This window comes from Neophocaena asiaeorientalis, unplaced genomic scaffold, assembly GCF_003031525.2.
Source record: "Neophocaena asiaeorientalis asiaeorientalis breed wild unplaced genomic scaffold, Neophocaena_asiaeorientalis_V1.1 scaffold773, whole genome shotgun sequence".
NCBI classification, from domain to species: domain Eukaryota; kingdom Metazoa; phylum Chordata; class Mammalia; order Artiodactyla; family Phocoenidae; genus Neophocaena; species Neophocaena asiaeorientalis.
In genome coordinates, this window is record NW_020172815.1 from 460,838 (window position 1) to 481,777 (window position 20,940).

The 20,940-nt window shown below is 41.1% G+C and overlaps 2 protein-coding genes across 10 annotated transcripts in view; both read right to left on the reverse strand.

The window, feature by feature from the left end:
• The window catches only part of MEIKIN (meiotic kinetochore factor), a 71,340-nt gene extending 70,091 nt beyond the window's left edge, over positions 1-1,249 (reverse strand). Inside the window, exons 1-2 of the mRNA XM_024741656.1 lie at positions 273-1,249; positions 53-146 (exon numbers count right to left, since the gene is read on the reverse strand). Coding sequence (XP_024597424.1) covers positions 53-146; positions 273-405 — 227 coding nt within the window. The 5' untranslated portion in view covers positions 406-1,249. The remainder of the gene's footprint in view (positions 1-52; positions 147-272) is intronic.
• Positions 1,250-7,193: 5,944 nt separating this feature from the next.
• ACSL6 (acyl-CoA synthetase long chain family member 6) overlaps positions 7,194-20,940 on the reverse strand; it is a 57,829-nt gene continuing 44,082 nt past the window's right edge. For 8 of the 9 annotated variants that reach the window (XM_024741663.1, XM_024741667.1, XM_024741660.1 and 5 more), the window contains 4 exons: positions 18,514-18,657; positions 17,395-17,496; positions 16,376-16,447; positions 7,194-7,662 (listed from right to left, as the gene is read on the reverse strand). In XM_024741663.1, the coding sequence (XP_024597431.1) occupies positions 7,525-7,662; positions 16,376-16,447; positions 17,395-17,496; positions 18,514-18,657 (456 nt within the window). In that variant the 3' untranslated portion in view covers positions 7,194-7,524. Of the gene's footprint in view, positions 7,663-16,375; positions 16,448-17,394; positions 17,497-18,513; positions 18,658-20,940 lie in introns of those variants that run through there. The other variant, XM_024741668.1, reaches the window with a different exon arrangement.

Below are 20,940 nucleotides of genomic sequence, written 5' to 3' on the forward strand. Positions count from 1 at the left end.
TTGAAATTTTGAGGTGGCCAGAGGCATGGGGCCGTTACTCGTGGATACGCACCTCGGTGGCCCAGAGCTGCTACCTCCCAGCCGACTCCGCTCTGATTTCTCTGTGATTCTCTGCAAACCGCGCGTTTTGCCACTTCTTTTCAGGCCTAAGAGAGGGTGACATGTTTCAGGGAAAAAGCTTTGGAGGCCTGCCCGCGGGCCTCGGAGGTCCCTGGGGCTTAGGCCCAGCCCACCCCGTGTCCCACTCCGTAGGCCAGCCACACGGCGCTTACAGTGGGCAGACAGCTTCCGGCCGGGCCCTGACGGGGCCTCCGCCTTAGCCGGGTCACCTAGATCTGGCGTTGGGGTTAGGTTGAGCCTATGGCTGGCCCGCTTTTTGCGTGTATAGACCCGTAGTGACCACATTGCCACCCCACCACCAGGCCTCGGAGGGCTCTTGGCCCTCGAAGGCCTGTCTCGTCTTCTTCCTGAGGAACCGAGCTACGCCAGAGGGAACCAGCGTCCAGGCCTGGCCTGCGGGGCAGCCCGAGAGGAATGAAAGAGGTGAGAAAAAAACAACAGGCCCACAGCGCCAACCCCCACGCTGGTCTGGAAACGCCGCCTCACTCCCGCCTTTTTATCTCCGAGGAGTCACGCGGTGGCTTCTGGGAAGACACAGTGAAGTGGCAGTGCCCCGCCCTCCTGGAGGCGCAGCGCCAGGGAACTTGGTGGTGGACGGGGGGCCTGGACCTTGGACTCTAGGCGCAGGCTCTCTCGCCTCGTGCTGAAGGGAAAATTAATGGAAAAAGACCTTTCATCGTCCAGGAGGTTGTTCTTTTGCTTTTCATTTTCTCATTAGTCTGATGGGCCCAACACCTGGTACTGATGCCTGGGCCGCTCTCCTTAGCAACATTACCAGGAAGGCCATGGTAATGGAGTTTGAAGTCTCTAAGCACATGGAGTCTAGCTGGGGGTCAGCCTGACTCAGTGCAGGAAGGTCAGAGAGGAATGAAAGCACGTTATGGTGACGGGGCGTGTCCTCCTGAGCAATCAACTTCAGTCCCGGGGCCGCCAATTTACTGGGGGTGGGCATGGAACTTGAGAGTCTAACCAGGCAGTAGAAGAGCTTAGGTTCCAGGAGGTTTCTTCTCAGGGACAAGCAGAAACCCTTAGCCCCTGCCTAGAAGCTACCTCCTGGACATCCCTGGGCAGCGTTGTGGTTAAGGTAGTGAGTTCCACAAGGGATGCCCTGCTAGTGCCCTGAGGCTCAGCTCTTTTGCTCTGCCCAAAGGAAGTAACATAGGAATGACCACTCATTCTCTCCATACACCCAGGTTGAACCATCTGGCTGCATCTGATAAACATATTGTGCCTATAATAACCATCTTCTTATTTTAAAAAAAATGTCATTTCACAACATTAAAAAATGCTGTTCGTATAGATGAAATTAGAAAAACACAGACTTTTTCTGTGATGCTCCAATATTGTCTGTAAATATAGCACACATATAGCCACAATATTTTCATAATAAAATCACTGAATTTTTTATTCAAAATCTGCTCATAGTCACTTATTAATAATTAAAACAATCACTAATTAATCATTAGACTTAACTTTGTAAAGAACAGAGGGTAGGCATTCTTACCTGATTAGATATAGTGCTTTGAGTCACTGAATCACTACTTACTTAGCACCTCACTCTGTGTTAGGCATTGTGGTAGGTCCTGGGGATACAGAAGTGAATTAGAAATGGTTCTTCAATCAAGGATCTCACAATTTTCTTGCAGTATAAAGCAGTTATCGTATTTCAACATCTTCTCTTTAGTCACATCCATAATATGCTGACAGGCAGTCTCTAGTTTACAAGCCAGGTCTCCAGGCTCCCTTCTTGCCCTTTGGAGAATGTTGTGAAAAAAAAACTTGGAGCTCTTAAATGACCTTTGGGAGGTATAGATCCTGGGATGCCCTAGACCTAGAAATGGAAGAAACATTGAAAAAGGAAAACAGCTTAAAGCAAAAGTTGATCTGCCCTTTGGTGGCCCTATTCTCTAGAACTGTCTCTCTATACTGAATTACATTCACTGAAGTGCCATCAAGTAAAGGTTTATGGGAGTTAATGCCTAGGGTTTCAAAACTGGAAATAACCTTTGGTGTGATTCCTTGAGCCAAAAGGGTCCTTAGAGATGATCTTGCTGTCCCCTCAATTCGAAGCTGAGCAAACCACAACGTAGGAGGCTCATTATGACAGGTGGTTGACCTAGGTGGCATGGATCTCCTGACATTTGGCTAGTGTGCTTGCCATGCTCCCATTCCTCCTAACACATGGCTGGGAAAGGGATGAGGGGAACAAGGAAAAGAGCTCGAAGCCCTAAGTAGCAAGGGGAGGGGAAGGGACTACATACAGACTTGCAATTTAAAGTTTCACCTACCCAGCCTATAAAAGGGGAATGAAATGTGTCCCCTACAAAAGGGTGAGGTAGGGCAGAGATATCTCAACTCAATCACCTGTCTCCCTCCACTCCGTCCTCAAATACACAAATGCCAGTGCAAGCATTCAGCCATGAGTGTTAAAATGAACATCTTCCATTTCCCTGTTGTATTGCTTCCATATCTACACTCAGAATTCTTTCAGTGTTTCAGTTCAGTCATGTGGTTTTGACTAGATTGGAACAGTCATGGAGATGCTAACTTCCATGGGAAAAGAAAATCCAAATTTTTAATAGATTTCTGAAGAAAGCTTTTGGGAAAACAGCCAGTTCATAGGTTTAGGATTCCCTGGAGCCGAGAGGAAATCTTTCTGAATACCGTTTTCTTATCAAGTGACTCCCCCACCCCCCAGCCCCAAGAGGCTTCATTTGTGGTACCATCCACAGGCTTTAGGGTCCAACTGAAAATCGGCTTATTTTTGCTTAGTTGACAGGATTGGAAAAAAAACAACAGTGATAGATGAAAAGTATCTTTAGGTATTGCAGTCTTAATGCTATGCAACATATGTAAAAGGGCCAAGGGGATTATAGACATTTCTTGAGCATCCACTATGGGCCAGACCTTCTGCAGCCCCAGGCAACTCAGTCTTAGTGAGAGTGGGGCAAAGGGACAATCAACCATGCAACCATGTGGGAAGCTTCTTAGAGAAAAGGATAGTTGAACTGAGTTTTAAGATATGAATGATAGGAATTGGGGGGATTAAAGGAAAGGGTATTCTATGAAAAGGGGACCTAAAAGCATGATGCTTTTAGGGCACTGCAAAAAGTAATTGGTATGATTGGAGCCAATACTCTATGGAGGAAGGGCTGGAGAAGAGATCCTGGGCCTTGTGTGCTGAAGCAGGGAGTCTGAACTTTATCCTGGAAACTGTGGAATATTAAGCAGGAGAGTGGCACGACCAGATTTTCAATTTAGAAAGATCCCCCTGACTGAAATGTGGATGGTGAAATTTGAGGAAGCTGGGGTGGAAACAGGAAGACTAATTTCAAAAGCAGTGTAATATTCCAGACAAGAGATGAGAGTGGCCCCAACTACACTAAAAGCTGTGAAAACAGAGAGGAGTAGATGGTAGCAAATATATGGCAGAATCTGCATAATTAGACATGGCAGAATGTACAGTTTTAAGAAAGTGTACCGCTGTGTATGGGTAAAAGACATTATGGAAATACTGTTTAAGGACCATCATGATGGAAAATTTGAATACAATTTTTTGTTCTTTTAAAAATATAAAAATGAAGTAAATACAGGACACATTTGGTAATAGCAAACGTGCAAGGAAAAGGATAGGTTCTCTGGGGGGGCCATAAGTCTTTAGAGTTTGGGGACCCTTATAAAGGACGTAGAGTATGCTGACTAGTGATATAGCTTGATACAGTGTTTACCATAAGCACTATGATCTATGATCACCAAGTATACTAACATCAGGGGATTATGCTAAATAAATATTATAAAATAGTAATTATAAGCAACTTTGAGAAACAAAAAATCTTTATTTTTTACAAATGTTTTCATAAATGCATTTTATATTTGATATGCATGCTACTATAACAAAGCAACTAAAAATATAATTACAGTTAAAATAATTTTATGCATATTTAAAAGGTAATTTTTTAATCTCAACTTTTAAAAATTGAAAGTAGAATAAGCAGTTCTTGCAAAAATATCCATTGCCCTCCATGCAATTTTTGCAATGACTTAACAAGGAAAATAAAAATAATCAGTCAAATGAATGCTTAAAAGCCACTGTCACCTCATGAAAACCTTTTGTTTGGGACCAAGTTTAGAAATGCTTGTGTTCCAGGTAGTATATATCTATTGCCTCTGGGTTATAACCATTCATGTGTTCTAACTGAAGAGTTTCTCATTAGGGCTTTGTCCTCACTTGAATGCTAATTCCATTCTTACTGCAGTTAACTGTAGATTCACAGAAAGGACTGTGCAGCATACTTGAGAGAAAAATTCAGACTACCAGGATCATTTTTTCTTTTCATGTATATGCTTCCTTAAAATAGAAATAGGCAAGAAAATACAGCAACTTAGCTCATATAGTTTATCAATTTTATATATGATTTTCCATTCTTTTTTTCCTGAGATATGAAGCAAGTTTGTAAGTGGTCTGTTTTCATGCAAAAATACATTTTTCCATTCTTTACATTCATTTCACAGTATTTTGTATTCTAAGTAACTATATCACATTTGTGCTTTATACATTTGGAAAATAAAGAATAATTCATTCCCTTTACTGCAGAAAAATAAAAGATCAGAGGTTCTTTGATGGGTAATACAATCAAATTAAGTGCTGACTTCAAGTCGCTAAAACATTACCTGTTTTGACTATAAAAATTGCAATGAAAAAATCCTATTTTTTCTCATGCTTGCAGTTTTACCCAAATTTAGAACGAAAGGTTGACTTGCTCATGTGAGGGAGACTAGGTATATTTATTCCTTAGACTCCTGAGTTCGTGAGTTCCTAATATGTGAAGCTAGGCCTGCACATACCTGGTCAGTTTCCTCTCTCACCTGGAGGAGAATCACAATACAAAGATGTCTTTTATGGCAAAAGGAAAAAAAAATTGGTGTATATTCTATTTTATATCTTTATAAACAACAAGATTAGTTTGTAAAATGTAAGAATTACTAACACATTTAAATGAGAAAGAGATAAAAGGCCAAACATTTAAGAACATGTTTATGTTAAGTAATTGATCTCCGTTATACCTCTAGACTTAAATTGGATCTGATGTCCACTATGAATGTAAATGTCTTAAGTACATAGCCTTTTTCTACATTGGTTAAAGAGAAATACAAACTTTTCCCCCTCAAAATAAAGTTGGGAAATCTGAAGTAAGAAGGATTTTTTTTCCATTAACACATATTGTTTCATTTCTCCTTTATTAAAAAATTCAGTAGAGTTAAACAGTGGAAAAAATAAATGTACAAGCAATATATTTAGGGCCCACTGTTTACTGTTCTCAGCACATCTGCCAGAACCCATTTATATGCCCAAGTGTGATGATTTTCACAGGAATCAGGAAGGCGAATAGAAACATAAGATCTTTAAAGTGAGAAAGAGAAGAAATCTTAAGTTATCCATAATCAATTATCTCTAACTATTATTAGGTATAAATGTTATCAAAATAAATTTTAAATTATTTGCTTATAATTTCATTGTCTAAAATCCTTTGGAAACAAAGACAAATGTGAAATTTAGTTGAGCAGAAGGACAATGGGAAAGAGGTTCATTTTCCTCAAGATGTGAAGCTACTTGCCTTTAAAATAATACAAATATCCAATTCAGGTAATGATTTTCTCTTTTAATTAGTCAAATATATATTAAATATAAAAAAATTAATGCTATGTATAATAGATGTGGCCTTGGACATTTTTAGTATTTGTTTATTTAGAAATGCCTTTAAAAATTAATGTGCACAGAACTAGGTCATCTACTAAAAGTCAAATTTATAAGTGCAAGTAGTGGGACTGCAGAGAGAATCCAGCAAAGGAATAGGTAAAAGATTGGATAAGTACATCAAATGAAGCTGCGGTTGTCCACTTTCGTGAAGACTGAAATATAAGTGTATAATCACTGGTGCAGATTCATCTAGTAAGCCTGTGTGATTATGCAGTTTCTAACCGACAGCATTTATTGACAGTTTGGATTTGCTCCAGGGGTAAGGAGCTTCTGGACTGTGAATACTGCCCCCATCTCTGCTTTCAGAGTCCTGTCTCTACAGAAGAAAACACTTTCCTAGGGACAGTTTCTTCTGTAGATGCAGTCTGTAGCTTGGAACCTAACTGCTGTCCATGCTGGGCTTTAATTATACGACATTGTTGGCACCCAGGTGCAAGAAGTATTTAAACACATAACGCCAAGAAAGGAGGTTTTCATGGGTAAGCTTAGAAGGGTTTAGAGATTCTATGCATGAAATTATTTCCCAAGGAGATATTTATCTATGATGGACGTAAATAGTTTTCTAGGGGTATTCTGAAGAGGTTCTTCAAACTTACGTTGTTGAAAAATTATTTCATTTGGAAATAACATCCCCCCCTCCCTACATCCTGCCGTGATAATCTCTTACTGGAAGAAAGTGAAGCTGTTCAGAATTATTGCCATGTGGGTTTCGCAGGCCTGGCATGGACACATTGAGAATGGAAAGACTGGAAGAACCCAGCAAGGAACATCAGTACATTAATTGCTGCCCACCCTGAGAAATAATTCTGGGTTTCTTCTCCCAAGCCTTCCCTAAAGGTCCATTCATTGCAGAGCAGAGTCAAACAGACATCTTTTATAATTCATGTGGTAAGACATCCATGAATATACACATACTATCCTTGAAGTAGTTGTACATTACATTTTTTTCTGGGTAGCTCCTTAATATTTGAATGAGCTTAATAAATAAGAAAATGTATTGAAAGATCTTTGTAAAATGTTATGTAAATACATTTGTTTTAAGAATACTTGAATTTGCATTCTTCATAAATAAAAGTAAAAATTGGAGAGAAAATTTTTTCACGTCAATGAGGATTGTTATGTTTAAAGAATCTGAAGTTATGTAGAATGTGAGCTATCATGTTTTGTTTCAGAATGATTCTGTATTAGTTTTAATTTTTTAAGTCTGATTTAATTGTGATTTTGACCATCAGTTATTGAATGAGGTAGTCCACATTGCCTAGATATTTGCTGTACCTGGTTACTATTCCACAAATAATTAAGTACAATATATCAGTTATGTTTTTCCTTTATGTTTAATAGAGGTTCTGTGAACACTGAGAATATATTACTTTTAGTGGTACACAGTTCTTGAGAAAAGTCTTGATTTTTACAATGCCATTTGTGATATTTTTAGCAGCTTACTACAATATCATTGTAATAAAAATAAAGTATACTCGGTGATGAGAGAGAAAATATTGTTAAAGACCTCTTGGGACAGGAAGAGGCTCAGTCATAAGGTCACGTGCTTTTCATTTTCAGCTGCATCATTCTGACACATTACTTTCAAAAAATAACTATAATATTGCTACATTGTCCATTATACTGAGAAGAACTTCCCTTGAACGTCACATGGAGATTGAGTAAAGCTCTTCTATTTGTTTTTTGAAGTACTCTCTCAGCTCAGGTCTCTTAGCCTTTAGTGTTGGTGTCAGCAAGCCATTTTGAACTGAGAACATATCAGAGTGGATGTGAATGGCTTTAACCTAAAAACCAAATGCAGAATACATCTTTATCAGGAATATAACACAGCATTCATAGCATACATGATAAAAGTAGACAGGCATATGGGAATAGAAATATTGATATAAAAACACTATGCCTATTTAAAAGTCAGAGTTATCCTAATAACATTTCAGCCTATTTGATATGTCTGAAAGCCACCTTTTTTCCTTCTTACTCCTCCATTTAGCCAGTCAACAGAAATGAGTTAGTTCCTTACTCTGTGCCAGGCACGGAGGACACAAAGGGGGATCATGAGCACCCCTGCCCTCGGGGAGTGCACACTGGAATCCAGTAGAGCAGACACACTGGGCAATTATTAGACAATGCGGTATACACAGGATGAAGGGCACCTAACTCAGTTATGGCAGGGAAGAGAGAGGAGCAGTCAGGGAAGCCTTCTCAAATCAGGTGAGTGTTAAAGGACGAGTAAGAGTTAACCAGCAAAGGAGGAGAGGTGGGTGGAGAAGGGCATTTCCAGGCAGAGGCAACCCTATGAACAAAGCTATGGGAGTGAGAAATGGCAGAGTATGAAAAAGGAAATCCAAGTGATTTCTGTTGTAGTTACATAAAGTAGGAGGCAAAGTGGGTGAGAGATGAAGCTGAAGTGGTAGATGGGGCAGTTTATAGAGGAAAACAGTAGGAGATTTTTATACAGGACAATGACATGGCTGAATATACAATTTATAAAGATCTCTCCAAGAGAAATGTGAAGATGGCTTTTAAGAATGTTAAGATTAGAAGCAGGGAAACCAATCAGAAGGACCTGACCAATCCACAGGAGAGAAGAAGATAAGGGCCTGCACCTACAGAAGTGGCAGAGACAGAGACAAGTAAGCAGTTCTAAGAGCGATTTAGAGATAAATGGGCAGGATGTAATAAAGAAGGAGGCAGCCTTGAGGACTTCCAGGTTTCCGGCTTGGAGGGCTGCATGGACAGTGGTGCTATTCACAGGAGAAATATAAAGTCTAGGCGGGGACATGACGAGTCTGTGTTAAAAAAAAAAAGTTCTGCCAGAAAATGTGATCACATTATTGGAAGGAGGAATGGAGGGATCAGACTTAGTGTTCGTGTTGCCTATTTCCATGAGGCAGATTCCAGGCCTCCTCATGCAAAGTCTCTTTGCAAGCCTGAATGGGGGACCAGAGAGATAGATGAACTAACCTGGGAGGGCCTGGGCAGTCTCCTCCCACGTGAGATTCCAGCTGAAAGGGTGACTGTCAATTCAACCAGAATTTTATGATCTGGGCTTGAGCTGAATCCTGGAGTGACAGTGTCTCTAAGAAATTGTATCCTGACTGACAACTGGGTCTACATTCAATTATTTTGTTGAGACAACAGATCCATATTATTAAATGGCAAATGAATTGCTATATATAGACTTTAAAAAATTAACTCAAAATATATGCGCTAAATACATATATATTTTCACTTGTTGTTTTGCTTAATTGGCATTTATTGAGCAACTACCATATGTCAGGTATAGTGTAAGGCACCAGGGATACAAAGAAGAACAAGACACAATCTCTGCACACGTGGAGCTTACAATCTAATGAGGGATGCTGCAGTATGATACTACTACTATAGGGACGAGCAGTTGCCAGTTGCTTTCCCAGTATCACTCCCTATCTTCCACGCTAATAAATCCCAGGTTTTGTTTGGGGCCAAAATGTTCTATGTAAAGTATGACAATCCTATGTCCTGATTTCCCAGGCTCCCTTGCAGCTAAGGTGTAGTCATAAGATCCATCTGTGGCTAGTGAGAAGGGAAAGCTTTTGCTTTCCTAATAAAAGGTTCAGACATACCTATTTCTACCCACTCTCTTTTTTTCCTTCCTTGAATATGGACAATGTCCAAAGCTGTAGCAGCCACAGAAAGTGATAAGCCAACATACTAAGAAGGGAGGGTGGAAAGATAGGCAGAGCCTAGGTCTTTGAGAACCTGTACCTGCCTTGGACTGCCTATGTTCGGACTTCTTATGTGAGAACACCAAAAAAACACACCCTATGTGTTTAAGACCCTGAGGGTTTTCTTTTAGAGCTGAATGCCTTTCTGATATAGCACCTAACCCAGTCTCTGGAGCAGGATTCATTGAAAAGGGATGCTTGAGTTGAACTCTGGAGGATAAGTAGGCTTTGGCCAGATGAAGATAGCAAGGGGAAGGGAGAGGCTGTTATATGGCTCTAGGCAGAGGCAACATGTGCCAAAACACACTTGGGACATCGCAAGTATAGGCTGCACCAGGTGATACAAATAAAGAAGAAGAAAGAGATGGGGCTGTGGAGATAGGCTGGGGCCAAATTACAAAGGATCAACATGCCAAGGTAGGGATTTTGGACATAATTGTTTAAACAATTTTTAAACAGTGAGAGACAGTACTAGAATGCATCTTTGGAAAGATTACCCTGTTAAGAGAGATTAAAATGAGGTAAAAGTGGAAGCTGGAAGACCAGTCAAAAGGCAAGATTGATGGTGATTTAGGCTATAAAGTTGGCTGTGGAGATGGAAATAGATTTGGGGAGTAGAAAGGACAGGACTTACAATTGGTTTGGGTAATTGATAGAGAAAGAGATTTTAAGACTGGCTCTAGATTTCTGCTTGAACAGAAAAACTGGAGGAGGAGCAGAAAGATTCTTTGGAGGCAGGAAGATCAAGTATTCATGTCAAGTTTGAAATGCTTCTGAGACATCCAAGTGGTTTTTGGACATTGGATATATTAGTATTAGTATGTAGGACACAGCTTCAGCCTGGGCTTGAGACAGAGAAGGAGTTTCTTGAGGAGTAGAAAGGAACGGGGGTGTGGGTTACAGAAGCCAGGAGAACAAGAGTGAAAGGTTACTGTGGCATATGTTACTGTCATATGAGAATTGTTAATTAAAATCAATGGATACAATCAGGAAATGACTTATTTCAAAAATCAGTCTATGCACCACCTCACACCCATTAGGCTGGCTATTATCCAGAAAACAGAAATAACAAGTGTTGGTGAGGATATAGAGAAACTGGAATATATACCCAAAAGAATTGAAAGCAGGATCTCAAAGAGATATTTGTAAATCCATGTTCATAGCAGCATTATTCACAATAGCTAAAACAGGGAAGCAACGCAAATGTCCATCAGCAGATGAATGGATAGGCAAAATGTGGCATAGACATACAATGGAATATTATTTATATAAAGTAAGGAAATTCTGACACATGCTACAACATGGATGAACTTTGAGGGCGTTAGGCTAAGTGAAATAAGCCAGTCACAAAAACACAAGTACTTAGAGTAGTCAAAGTCATAGGGACAGAAAGTAAAATGGTTTCTGGAGGCTGGGGGGAGGGAGGGAATTGGGAGTTATTGTTCAAGGGGTACAGAGTTTCATTCTACAAAATGAAAAGAGTTACAGAGATGGATGGTGGTGATGGTTGTACAACATTATGAATGTATTAATGCCACTGAACTGCACACATTAAAAATGGTTAAGATGGTAAATTTTATGTTATGTGTATTTAACCACCAAAAATTTTAAAATTGGAAAAAATCAATGTATGCAAATAGTTGCAAAAAATTCAACATGTCAGTGATTGTTTTCCAAATCTCTGATGCTAACAGAGTGTCCTGGTGATGCTAGTGTCCTGGCAGGTGGGCATTGCAATATGACAAAGAAGTCTTTCCTCAGAAAATTCTCCATTGCATTCACTGATTTTTCAGATCAAAGACTCAATATACAAAGAAGACCCCTAAAACAGCTACACTTTCTACTTCTTAAAAAGTTTTTAAGAAAAATTCTAACAAATTCTGGCATTTTTTAAACCCATGCTTGTAATTTTAAAATGTGATAATTTTCAAATGAGCACAGCATTAATAAATGAGATTCATCTTTGTCTCTTTAGAAATTTGTTCAAATGAAGGATTCACTTTTGCTATAAAAAGAACAGCATTTTAAGGGATTCGTGTGTGGTGGGAAGGGGAGGACTGGACTCTAGGCTAAAATTAAAGCTAGCATTACAGGTAGCCGCCTCAACTTTACCTTACACACTGAAAGGATTTCTACTTGGATATCCAGCATAAATAACTGGAAATCTGAGGCTCTTGGCTAAAAAGAGGCATTATCAAAATTTGTTAAGGTTCTTGTAAAAAGTGTTTTGTTTGAAAATTCTCTCAACTCCAATATAAAATAAAATTTTTCTGAATTGTTTTCATGGCAAAATAAAAAAAATTAAAAAAAAGAAAATTCTCTCAGTGTTTTTGATGCTCAAAGAAGCAAGGATTTGGTAAGGAATAGGGCTGCCAGTTTTTGTACCCTCTGGAATATACTTTTTTCCTAATTTGTTTTGATCAAACATCAATCATCCTAGGGGATCCAAAATTCACTGGAAACAGGTCCCAAGGGAGACGTTTTCAGACCATAGTGCACTGAGAGCTAGGGGTTCTGCAGTGGCCTCTGCTGGGCGGGGGTATAGAGGTGGAGATGGGCGTGAAGGTGGAGTGTAGACAGACACGGGTGGGATGAGATGGGGGAGAGGCAGAAGTGCATTGGAGGCGGGGTGGGGGAGGGATGAGGGAGGGGGCTGGGTTGAGGGGTGGGAGGTGGAAGACAGGCTCTGGCTCAAGCCCCAAACCTACCGGAGTAGCACTGCTCTTATGTTTTGTGCGTGCTCCTAAGGTGCATAAGATGTCATCTAAGTTCTGCTACTCAAGTTCAGAAATCACCATTTGATAACAAAACTAGCTAGCTTGAAGAAAATATGAACAAAATCCAAATCAAACTTAATCCTAGATACAGTGATTTAACTTAGTAACTCATGTTTACCTCCATGAAATGAAAAACTGGCAGTGCTAATATCCCTTAATTTTTTTTTTAAAGTTCCTTTCTGATAGAAACAGTATCACATAAAGACTTCTAGCAAGTGTAAACGATCTATCCACCTTCTTCTGTAAATGAAATTAATAATATAATTTTATAGGAGATGCCAATGCCAAGATACAATTTCTACAAGTGTCCTGGCAGCCTGGGTTTCAGCTCATCTGCATTCCTAACAGCATGTGGAGAACATGTGTAATTGAGACAAGAATCTATGTTCAGTACAGGGACTTGGGAGAACACCTTTGAAAATACAGCAGTGACAAGCAGAAGCTTCAAACAATACAGTACAGGGAAGACGACTCTCATAGGGAGAGCTACATACACTATTTAGATGGTAAGTAGAATGTAAAAGAAAACACTATGATCTTAGGAAGAAAGAACTGCATCTGCTGGTAGATTTTGAGTATCTGTCAAACCAGCAACCTGTAGCAGGGCTAAAGTGCTGACTGGGGCATCTGCAGTTCAATGTGGCTCTCTACAACATAGTCTCTGCCTGAGGAGAGGAAACACAATTAAATACAGTGTTGAGGGAAGCCAAGTAATATGGCACTCAGCTCACCTTTCAGCCACTTAGTGAGCAGATCAGAGTGGCACTACTGCCAGTCCCTGCTCCAGTCTGACCTACAGCCCTGGCTCTATTTAAATTCTTCCATGAAAATACCTATACAAATTGCGCCAGTGACTAAAAGTCTAATCAGTAAGTGGGAAAAAAATGAGTCAAAACAGTTCTTTAACTGACCTTAACTGTGGGCCCCAAAACCTATAGTTAGTTTATTTTCAGAAGTAAACCAATGGTAAAACGAATTTTCATTTTTTATAAATAATTACATATTTTCTAATAAAACCAAACTGTTGAATTATGGGGGGAAAAAGGAACGAGAGTCTTTAGTCTCCCTTTATGCCTAACACAACATAAAACTTGTTTTCCAGTTTGCAATAAGCAAAGTTTTTGTTGAGGAAAGAAGGAAGGAGATGCTTAATGTTACCTCCCTTTCTGAAACTACACTCTTGTCACAGAAAAGTGATTCTATAGTTTTTTTTAAATTTAAAGATACTATAACATTTAAATATTATATTGGAATATAATGCCTCAAAAATGTCAATGTATCCCAACTCATTAAAGCATAGAAATTTTCATAATTCTGAAAAAAAACTATTTAAAATCTTTCAATGGTATTACTCTGTGAAACACTTTAACACACAATATTGCTTGTAGATAATAAACACAGAGTGAATAATTTAGGACAAGAGAAATTTTAAAATTTTAAATTAGGGAAATGTTCAATTCATTTCTGATTTAAAGGTAAATTGATTACGTAAGTATTCATTTCAATGACAAGAAATACAGTAAAATATATTTAGCAAGGGCTTTGCAGTCCGAATTTGAAAACTGTCAAGTTTCAAAGTTCACTTTGTATTTTATATGCCTATGCAAACTAATAAGGCATAGAAATGTCAAAAAAAAAGGTTAAATCACAGTTAAGTATGCTCAGATACTTCACAAGAACCTACATATTTTAATTATTGGTAACAGTTATTTTAAATGCTTCTTATCTACTCATTAAATCTCCATAAATTGATAATGGTTGGCCTAGTTCTAGGAATTGTCTGTTTCTGGAAATCAAATTACATTAATTTTTCATCTAATTCAAAGTTTCATTCAGATCAATGCTGCCCAGTAAGTCTGAACTCCTAAAGCTTCTGTTGAATGATTTAAGCCTTGGGCTTGGATATCTATGCAAAAAGGGAAAAGGACTAGCTGACAATAGATTATGGATTAACTCAAGTAATTTATGTTGAGCTTTGGAACACAACTAGGAGCACACACCAACAAAGAGGAGAATGAGAACAGAGAAAATGAAGAGGTAACAGCCTTGGCAATAAAACTCAGGCCTTTGGGATGCCACATGACTTCTCTGTATTTAAGGTTACCATGGCGAGGGAGGGCCGATTATTAGAGCAGAAACTCTGCTTAAGGCGTATGGAAAGTCAAGAATACGTGTCCTCTCAGTAAAAGCTCTAACTTGAGCAATGGTTAACACTGGAACCTTAACCAAAGGTTTCTTTTAAACATAAGCTTAAGAGTGGTAGTCTTTTCCAAGGAGAGGAATTCTCCACCTGCTCTGAGGCAGATCACGCAGCCCACATCCAGCAGGGGGCATGCAAGCCTTGGGAATCACAAGGGTATCCGCAGGATCCCCAGTGCACCCCCAGCACCCTTACAGCCATCCATTCAGGTAATAGAGAGCCCAGATCAACCAGGTCTCCAACCACTCATTTGTGGTGCCTGCTCTACAGGATCACATCTACAGTCACACAGCTCCCCGTAATGGAAGAGCAATGAAGTCAGTTTTAGCAAATTTAGAAATTTAATTATCATGCCAGAAATGACCTTGCATTCAGAAAGATAAATATAACTTGCCTGAATGCCTCAGATTTTATAATTTTTAAAAATAAGGATTTATTCATCCAGGGCTTATTTGCCCTAAAACACACTGACGGATGAGGGTAAAGCAGTTTCTCTCAAGCTAGATTAATGTAAAGATCCATTTCAAAAGAAAAACAATTCCCTCAAACCCTGAAACTATATTTAGATTTCCTCACTTTGAAACTTAAGAAATTAAAAGTCTTAATCTGTGGAAATGTTTTCTAATTGTCAAACAACTGCTGTAAGGGTTTATATTTAAAACCGGTTTAAAAATGTTTTTAGGTTAACATCAAAATGAACATATACAAAGGGGCTTCCCTGGTGGCGCAGTAGTTGAGAATCTGCCTGCCAATGCAGGAGACACGGGTTCAAGCCCTGGTCCGGGAAGATCTCGCATGCCGCGGAGCAACTAAGCCCGTGAGCCACAACTACTGAGCCCGTGTGCCACAACTACTGAAGCCCAAGTGCCCCAGAGCCCATGCTCCGCAACAAGAGAAGCCATCACAGTGAGAAGCCCGCGCACCACAACAAACAGTAGCCCCCGCTCGCTGCAACTAGAGAAAGCCCGTGCGCAGCAACGAAGACCCAACACAGCCAAAAATAAATAAATAAATAAATTTATATTTAAAAAAAAAAGAACAGATAAAATTTAAAATTCTCATAAACCTTGCAGATCCTTAATACTATATTTGGGGACACTGTTGGAGAATCATTTTATGAAAAACAATTATATTAAATACATACTAGGAAATTTTTAAAAATCAGCATATTAATATTTTTCTGTTTGAAGAATTTTTCTTTTTGAATTTGTGACTAAAGAGGATTATAAATGGCATGTGTAAGTAGGACCAAGTACGCTTATGAACTCAGTTACAAAAAAGAACCCCAACCTTGCAAAGACGGAAAGTCTTAGAGGTCTGCTGTGTCCACTCCCAACACACTCTTTGTTTCCTCCTCTTTGTTCAGGGCATGCTGGGCTGACAGATCACTGACCCCAGGAGTGCAATCTTTCTGATGTCCTAGCAAGTAAGCTTGCCTGCTGCAGCCAAGAAGACAGTCCCCATAAAAATAAAAATAAGACAGGACTCTGGTCTTGAGTACTGCACGCAGCTTGGAGACACACCATGTAGACATGCTGTACCAGTTATGGCTAGGGTAATATTTCAGCTTTATGAACATCTGTGATTATGAGGACAATAAGCACAGTCTCACTCAGCCTACGACCGATTTTAGTTAGGATGCAGGCTGTTGCAAAGTCAGCTTAGAACAGGCCTTCTGGGGTCCGTTGGTACACAGCCTGCCTGCAGGCCACAGCGTGGAGGATAGGGAATCTAGGTCAGGGTCACTGTTGGTTACTTTAATTCTCATCCCTGCATAAAGGGCAGTAACAAGTATGGAGAAGGTAACAGTTACCTGTTCAAAAGAATGGAGTCCACTTTCTTTTCCTAACCTCACCATATCTTCCAAAATGGCTTTCCTCAGCTCCTGAATTGAACCATATAGGTAAAATTACAAGGCAAAAACACATTTCAAAATGGAGATAGAAGAATCAATGAGTTGTGAGCAAAGTACAACTGGCAATCATACCAACACTCCCCCCACCTTTCAAACCCCCAACTAGGGCTGACGCTCCCTGGCAGCAAGCCAATCACCATCCCTCATCTGGCAAGTAAGTGCCCGCATGGCCTAAGGAGTGTCCAACAACAGGCTAAGGGACCACTCAATTTTGTTTTTTAAAGCAGACCTCTGGTCAGCCTAGTGAGTCTCAGGGGCCCTGTCACCCCCAGAAGAGCCCAGGGCCTGGTGGGAGCTCTAGGGTTCATGGCTGCTGCTAAGAAACAGATCATGTGACTGAGGGGCCGATGCTGAGTCAGGGCACAGAGATCCTCTGAGTCAGGGCACAGAGATCCTGGCACAGTGCATGTGCCAGGAGAAGGCTTCCGGAAGGTGTGAGCGGCAAATGTTCTAAGCAGGGAGAACTGTGCTCCTTTTTCAATTCCATGACTGTTTCTCTAAGCCCAGTAGATATAAAAGCTACCTCTCATTAGGAGAGAGCAGGGCCAGTGAGTCAGAAGGCCTATTCTCACATCTGACACTGCTGTTAACCAGCTGTGTGGCTTTGGGCAAGCCGCCTCCCTCTCTGGACTCTCCTGAAAGCTGCAAAACAACAGGGCTGGACAAGCTTTCTCTGATGTCTCCTGGCTGGAAAATTCAATAGTTTATCAAGTGTTCTAAGAGGAGATATGAGCTCCTTCTACAACAATGACAAAAGACAAACCTCTGGTTTAGGATTCCTACCATTTATAAAATAAAGTTAGAAATTTCCCTATAGGTTCAAATTTCACTTGGGCTACTGTTTTTGTATGTCCTCTCGTTATGCAGTATCACAGAAGGTCCAGCAGTCTTTTGGGGAACAGCCCCAAGGTACAGACCTTATTTGTGCAGAGCTCTGCATACGTCCCTTCAATTCCTCTCTTCTGGGCCCAAGAGGGCATGACTTCCGGGTCGGGCACGACTATGCCCACCAAAAAGGCCTGCGATCCCACCAAAAGAAAACACAGTTAGGACAAAAGCTTTTAAAGTGGTTATTTGCGGTCTAGCGTTAAAACTAATCTCTTGGTATTCTCAGACTCCACTCTTTTCTAAAAATATGTATATGTTTATGTTATGAAACATATCACACATTCTTGACAGAAATATTCTTGAATATTTCTGATATATTTCCCTAACTTCGTAAAAATTTTATTAATAAAAAATAAGCTTAAGAAGATTAGGAATCAGTAAGGTTAGTCCTGTATGTACCTTTGATTCTCATGCCAATCTTAAATGAGTACATCTTTAGGATACTGATCAACCAACTCTACAATCCAAAACACATACATTTCTAAGGATTTCCAGACCATTTTGAAATTGATTCATTAGTATGGTCCTCATTCTTTAAGAACACCATTTTAATTTTTAAATCATTTTCTTAAAAAATAATTTAATAGTCTTTAATTACATAAATCCAATGATAGCACAGAATATATTCACAGCGATCTTTCTGACTTCAGATCTAAATGATACCAGGAAGCAGAATAAATATAAATCCTCTTCAAATAATTTAATCCTGTACTATATTAGCACATTAGCTTAATATATTAAGATATATCATCAGTATCATTATTTGCAATACTGCACCTATTTATCTGTAAAGTTCTTATGTGTATTTCAAAATCAAAACAGCAGAAACCCTGAATCTTGCTTCAGCATATTACCTCAAAATTCCTCTTGGAAGTAGACAGAGCATAAGTTAAAAGTAGTGGGAACGTTATTACTACTACTTTAAGCAACTTAGTTACCTAACTGCAATTTACCAAACTATAAGCAATTAAGATTTCTCCCTTAGAAAGGCATTTTCTCTCATGATCCTATACACCAGAGAATACCAGTATCTGATTGGAAATTAATGTTCATCACTTTAATCAAATACCAGTTACTTAGGAAACCACTCCCAGAGTACTCATCAGGCCCAAAGTACGTGTGGGAGGGCTGAGGCCTAGGGGACTCACCTTTAAGCTGTCCCCATGGACATACATTTGTGCAACAGGCTCACTCCGGATGTAGATGTTCTCAATCATCTCGGGGGCAATATATTCTCCCTGAGCAAGTTTAAATATGTGCTTCTTCCGATCAATAATTTTAAGAGTTCCAGCCTGTGGAATTGGACAAGCAGCTTCATAAAATGGCGGCATTCCCAAGCCTGAGCCCCTCACTCATTAGTGCCATAGCCCCTCACCTCTCCAACGCCCGGTCTCACCCTGCAAGTCCCACCAGATCTGCTCGTGCACCTGACATCTCTGCTCTCATGGAGCCACTGCACGGCTGGAGAGGGACACCGTGCACAAGGGTGGATGGCTCCCAAGCTCTGCTGGGCCCTGAGTGCCCACTGTCCTGTACCCTCACCATGTGCCCTACTCCCCCTCCCACCCCTGCCAACCTGGTGCCCAGCAACAGGTGCCCTCCTCCTCAGGAGGCCACCCACCTTCCCATCAGGGCTCCTCTCACCCAGGCCCTCGCTCCAGCTGTCGCTTTTCTCAGCAGCATCTTCAGATTCTCCCCCTTGAACCATGCTTAGGCCACCACTCCCAAAGAGCAGCCTCTCCATCCTTCAGCACATAGCACAGCTCTGGCAGAGGACCCCAGGTGGCATTAGGAGCCCTCTCCCTCCAGGACCTCTGCAGCAGGCAGGCCACCCCTTGGGCAGTGAGTGCTTGTGCCCCTGGCCTCCAGGAACCCCACTCACCTCCCTGCCTCCCTTCAAAACTTTTTGAATTTCCAAGGTGAATAGGTGGGTCTCTCTCCTTTGGCTCTCTCCTTGAATGTTGCAACTTCCTCACCTTCACTGACGATGCTCCTTGAGGTGACCACCATTTATCTCCTAAGTGGCCACTCCTGCATATATGTCTGAGCTTCCAGCCAGAGCTCTTCACTGAGTTCCAGACCCAGAACCTCACTATCCTCCAAACTCTACAAAAACCAGGCCCTTTTCCCTGCACGATGCAACATGCCCTAAAGGAAGCTCATCCTTCTCCTCCTCAAGCCTGTCCCATTTCCCAAGCCCCAAACCTGGAGATGGCCTTGCCACTGGCCTCTCCTGGGACTTCCAGCAGTCAGGCTCATCTGTCCTCACTCATAAATCCTTCTCACAGACACCTCCTCCTCCATCAAAACCACTTCCTTACTGAACATGTGCACACACTCTGGCCCTGCTGTATCTGTTCAATCATCAGAACCAGAGTAGTCTCGCCAGAAGAGAAAAACAAGCAGGCCTTGTTTTGCTCAAAATCCAGGCTGGACATCAGAGCCTTTCCCTACACTGGCCTCTTTGGTCCTCGTGGCACCCCATGAGCTGGTTGTCATCACCTCCATTTCATAAATGGTGAAGGTGAGGATTAGAGAGGTCAGTTAACGCCTCCAAGGCCACACAGCTAGGAGGTGGGAGAACCAGGACTTAAACCAGGTCTTTCTGGATCACTTAGACCTTTTCCTTGATCTGTCTAATACTATTTCAAAATAGCAATAATTTTAAAAGCTGACTCCCACAGACTGCCTGCCTACTGCCTTAGGCTCTGAGTTCAGGCACAGCACTAGGTGCTTCACATGAATCAATTTACTTGCTTCTCACAACACCCTGCAAGGTGGGTGGTTTCATCCAAGTTACAGGGCATCAGTGGCAGATCCAGAGTTTTGTGGGACTTCAAGTTTTTTCCAGTTTTGAGACCCCCACCTTTAAGAAAAATAATATAAAATGAAGTGCAGAGCCTTGAAAGGGGCCTACGCAAGTGAAGGCTGAAGCCTAGGCTTCGTTAGCTGATGGGACAATCTACCCTCTGCCAGTGTCCAGGGCCCTGCTGCTTCTCCAGCCTCCCTCCTCCACATCTGCGGGCCCTCAGTTAGAATTCCTTGCCTCACACCTCTAGTGTCTCTCTACTTAGCACATGCTATTACTCCTGCCCTGACTGTCCTTCCCACTCTCCCTTCTCCTCTTGGAACAGGACTTAAATGCTGAGACTCAGAGCCAGTAGGCGCTTGTCTTTCTCCCCTAGGTGAGCATGACCCTCATCTCATGCCCATCACACTGGGTTGGGAACTGTCTAAAGATGTGTCTCTCCCCTGAGCATAGTCCCTGGCCCAGGGATACATCCATGTCTGCTGCAAGAGTGAGGGTGTCTCAAAGTGAAATGCGCAGTTCCAAGCAGGGGCAAATCAGCTCACCAGCCCAGAGGGCCCCTGGAGGGCTCAACATCGTTCACCTGTCCAATAAATTCAACATCTCAGAACTCCACCCAAAATCTTAGCAATCTCCCAGAGACACAGGAAAGGTTTCCTGGGGTGGGCTGCTGCAGGTGGAGGCTCTCGGTTTCAGTTACATAGTTTTTTTCTGGTCATAGTTTCCATCTAAGCATCTCCTGTGTGCCAGGTATTGTGCTAAGGGC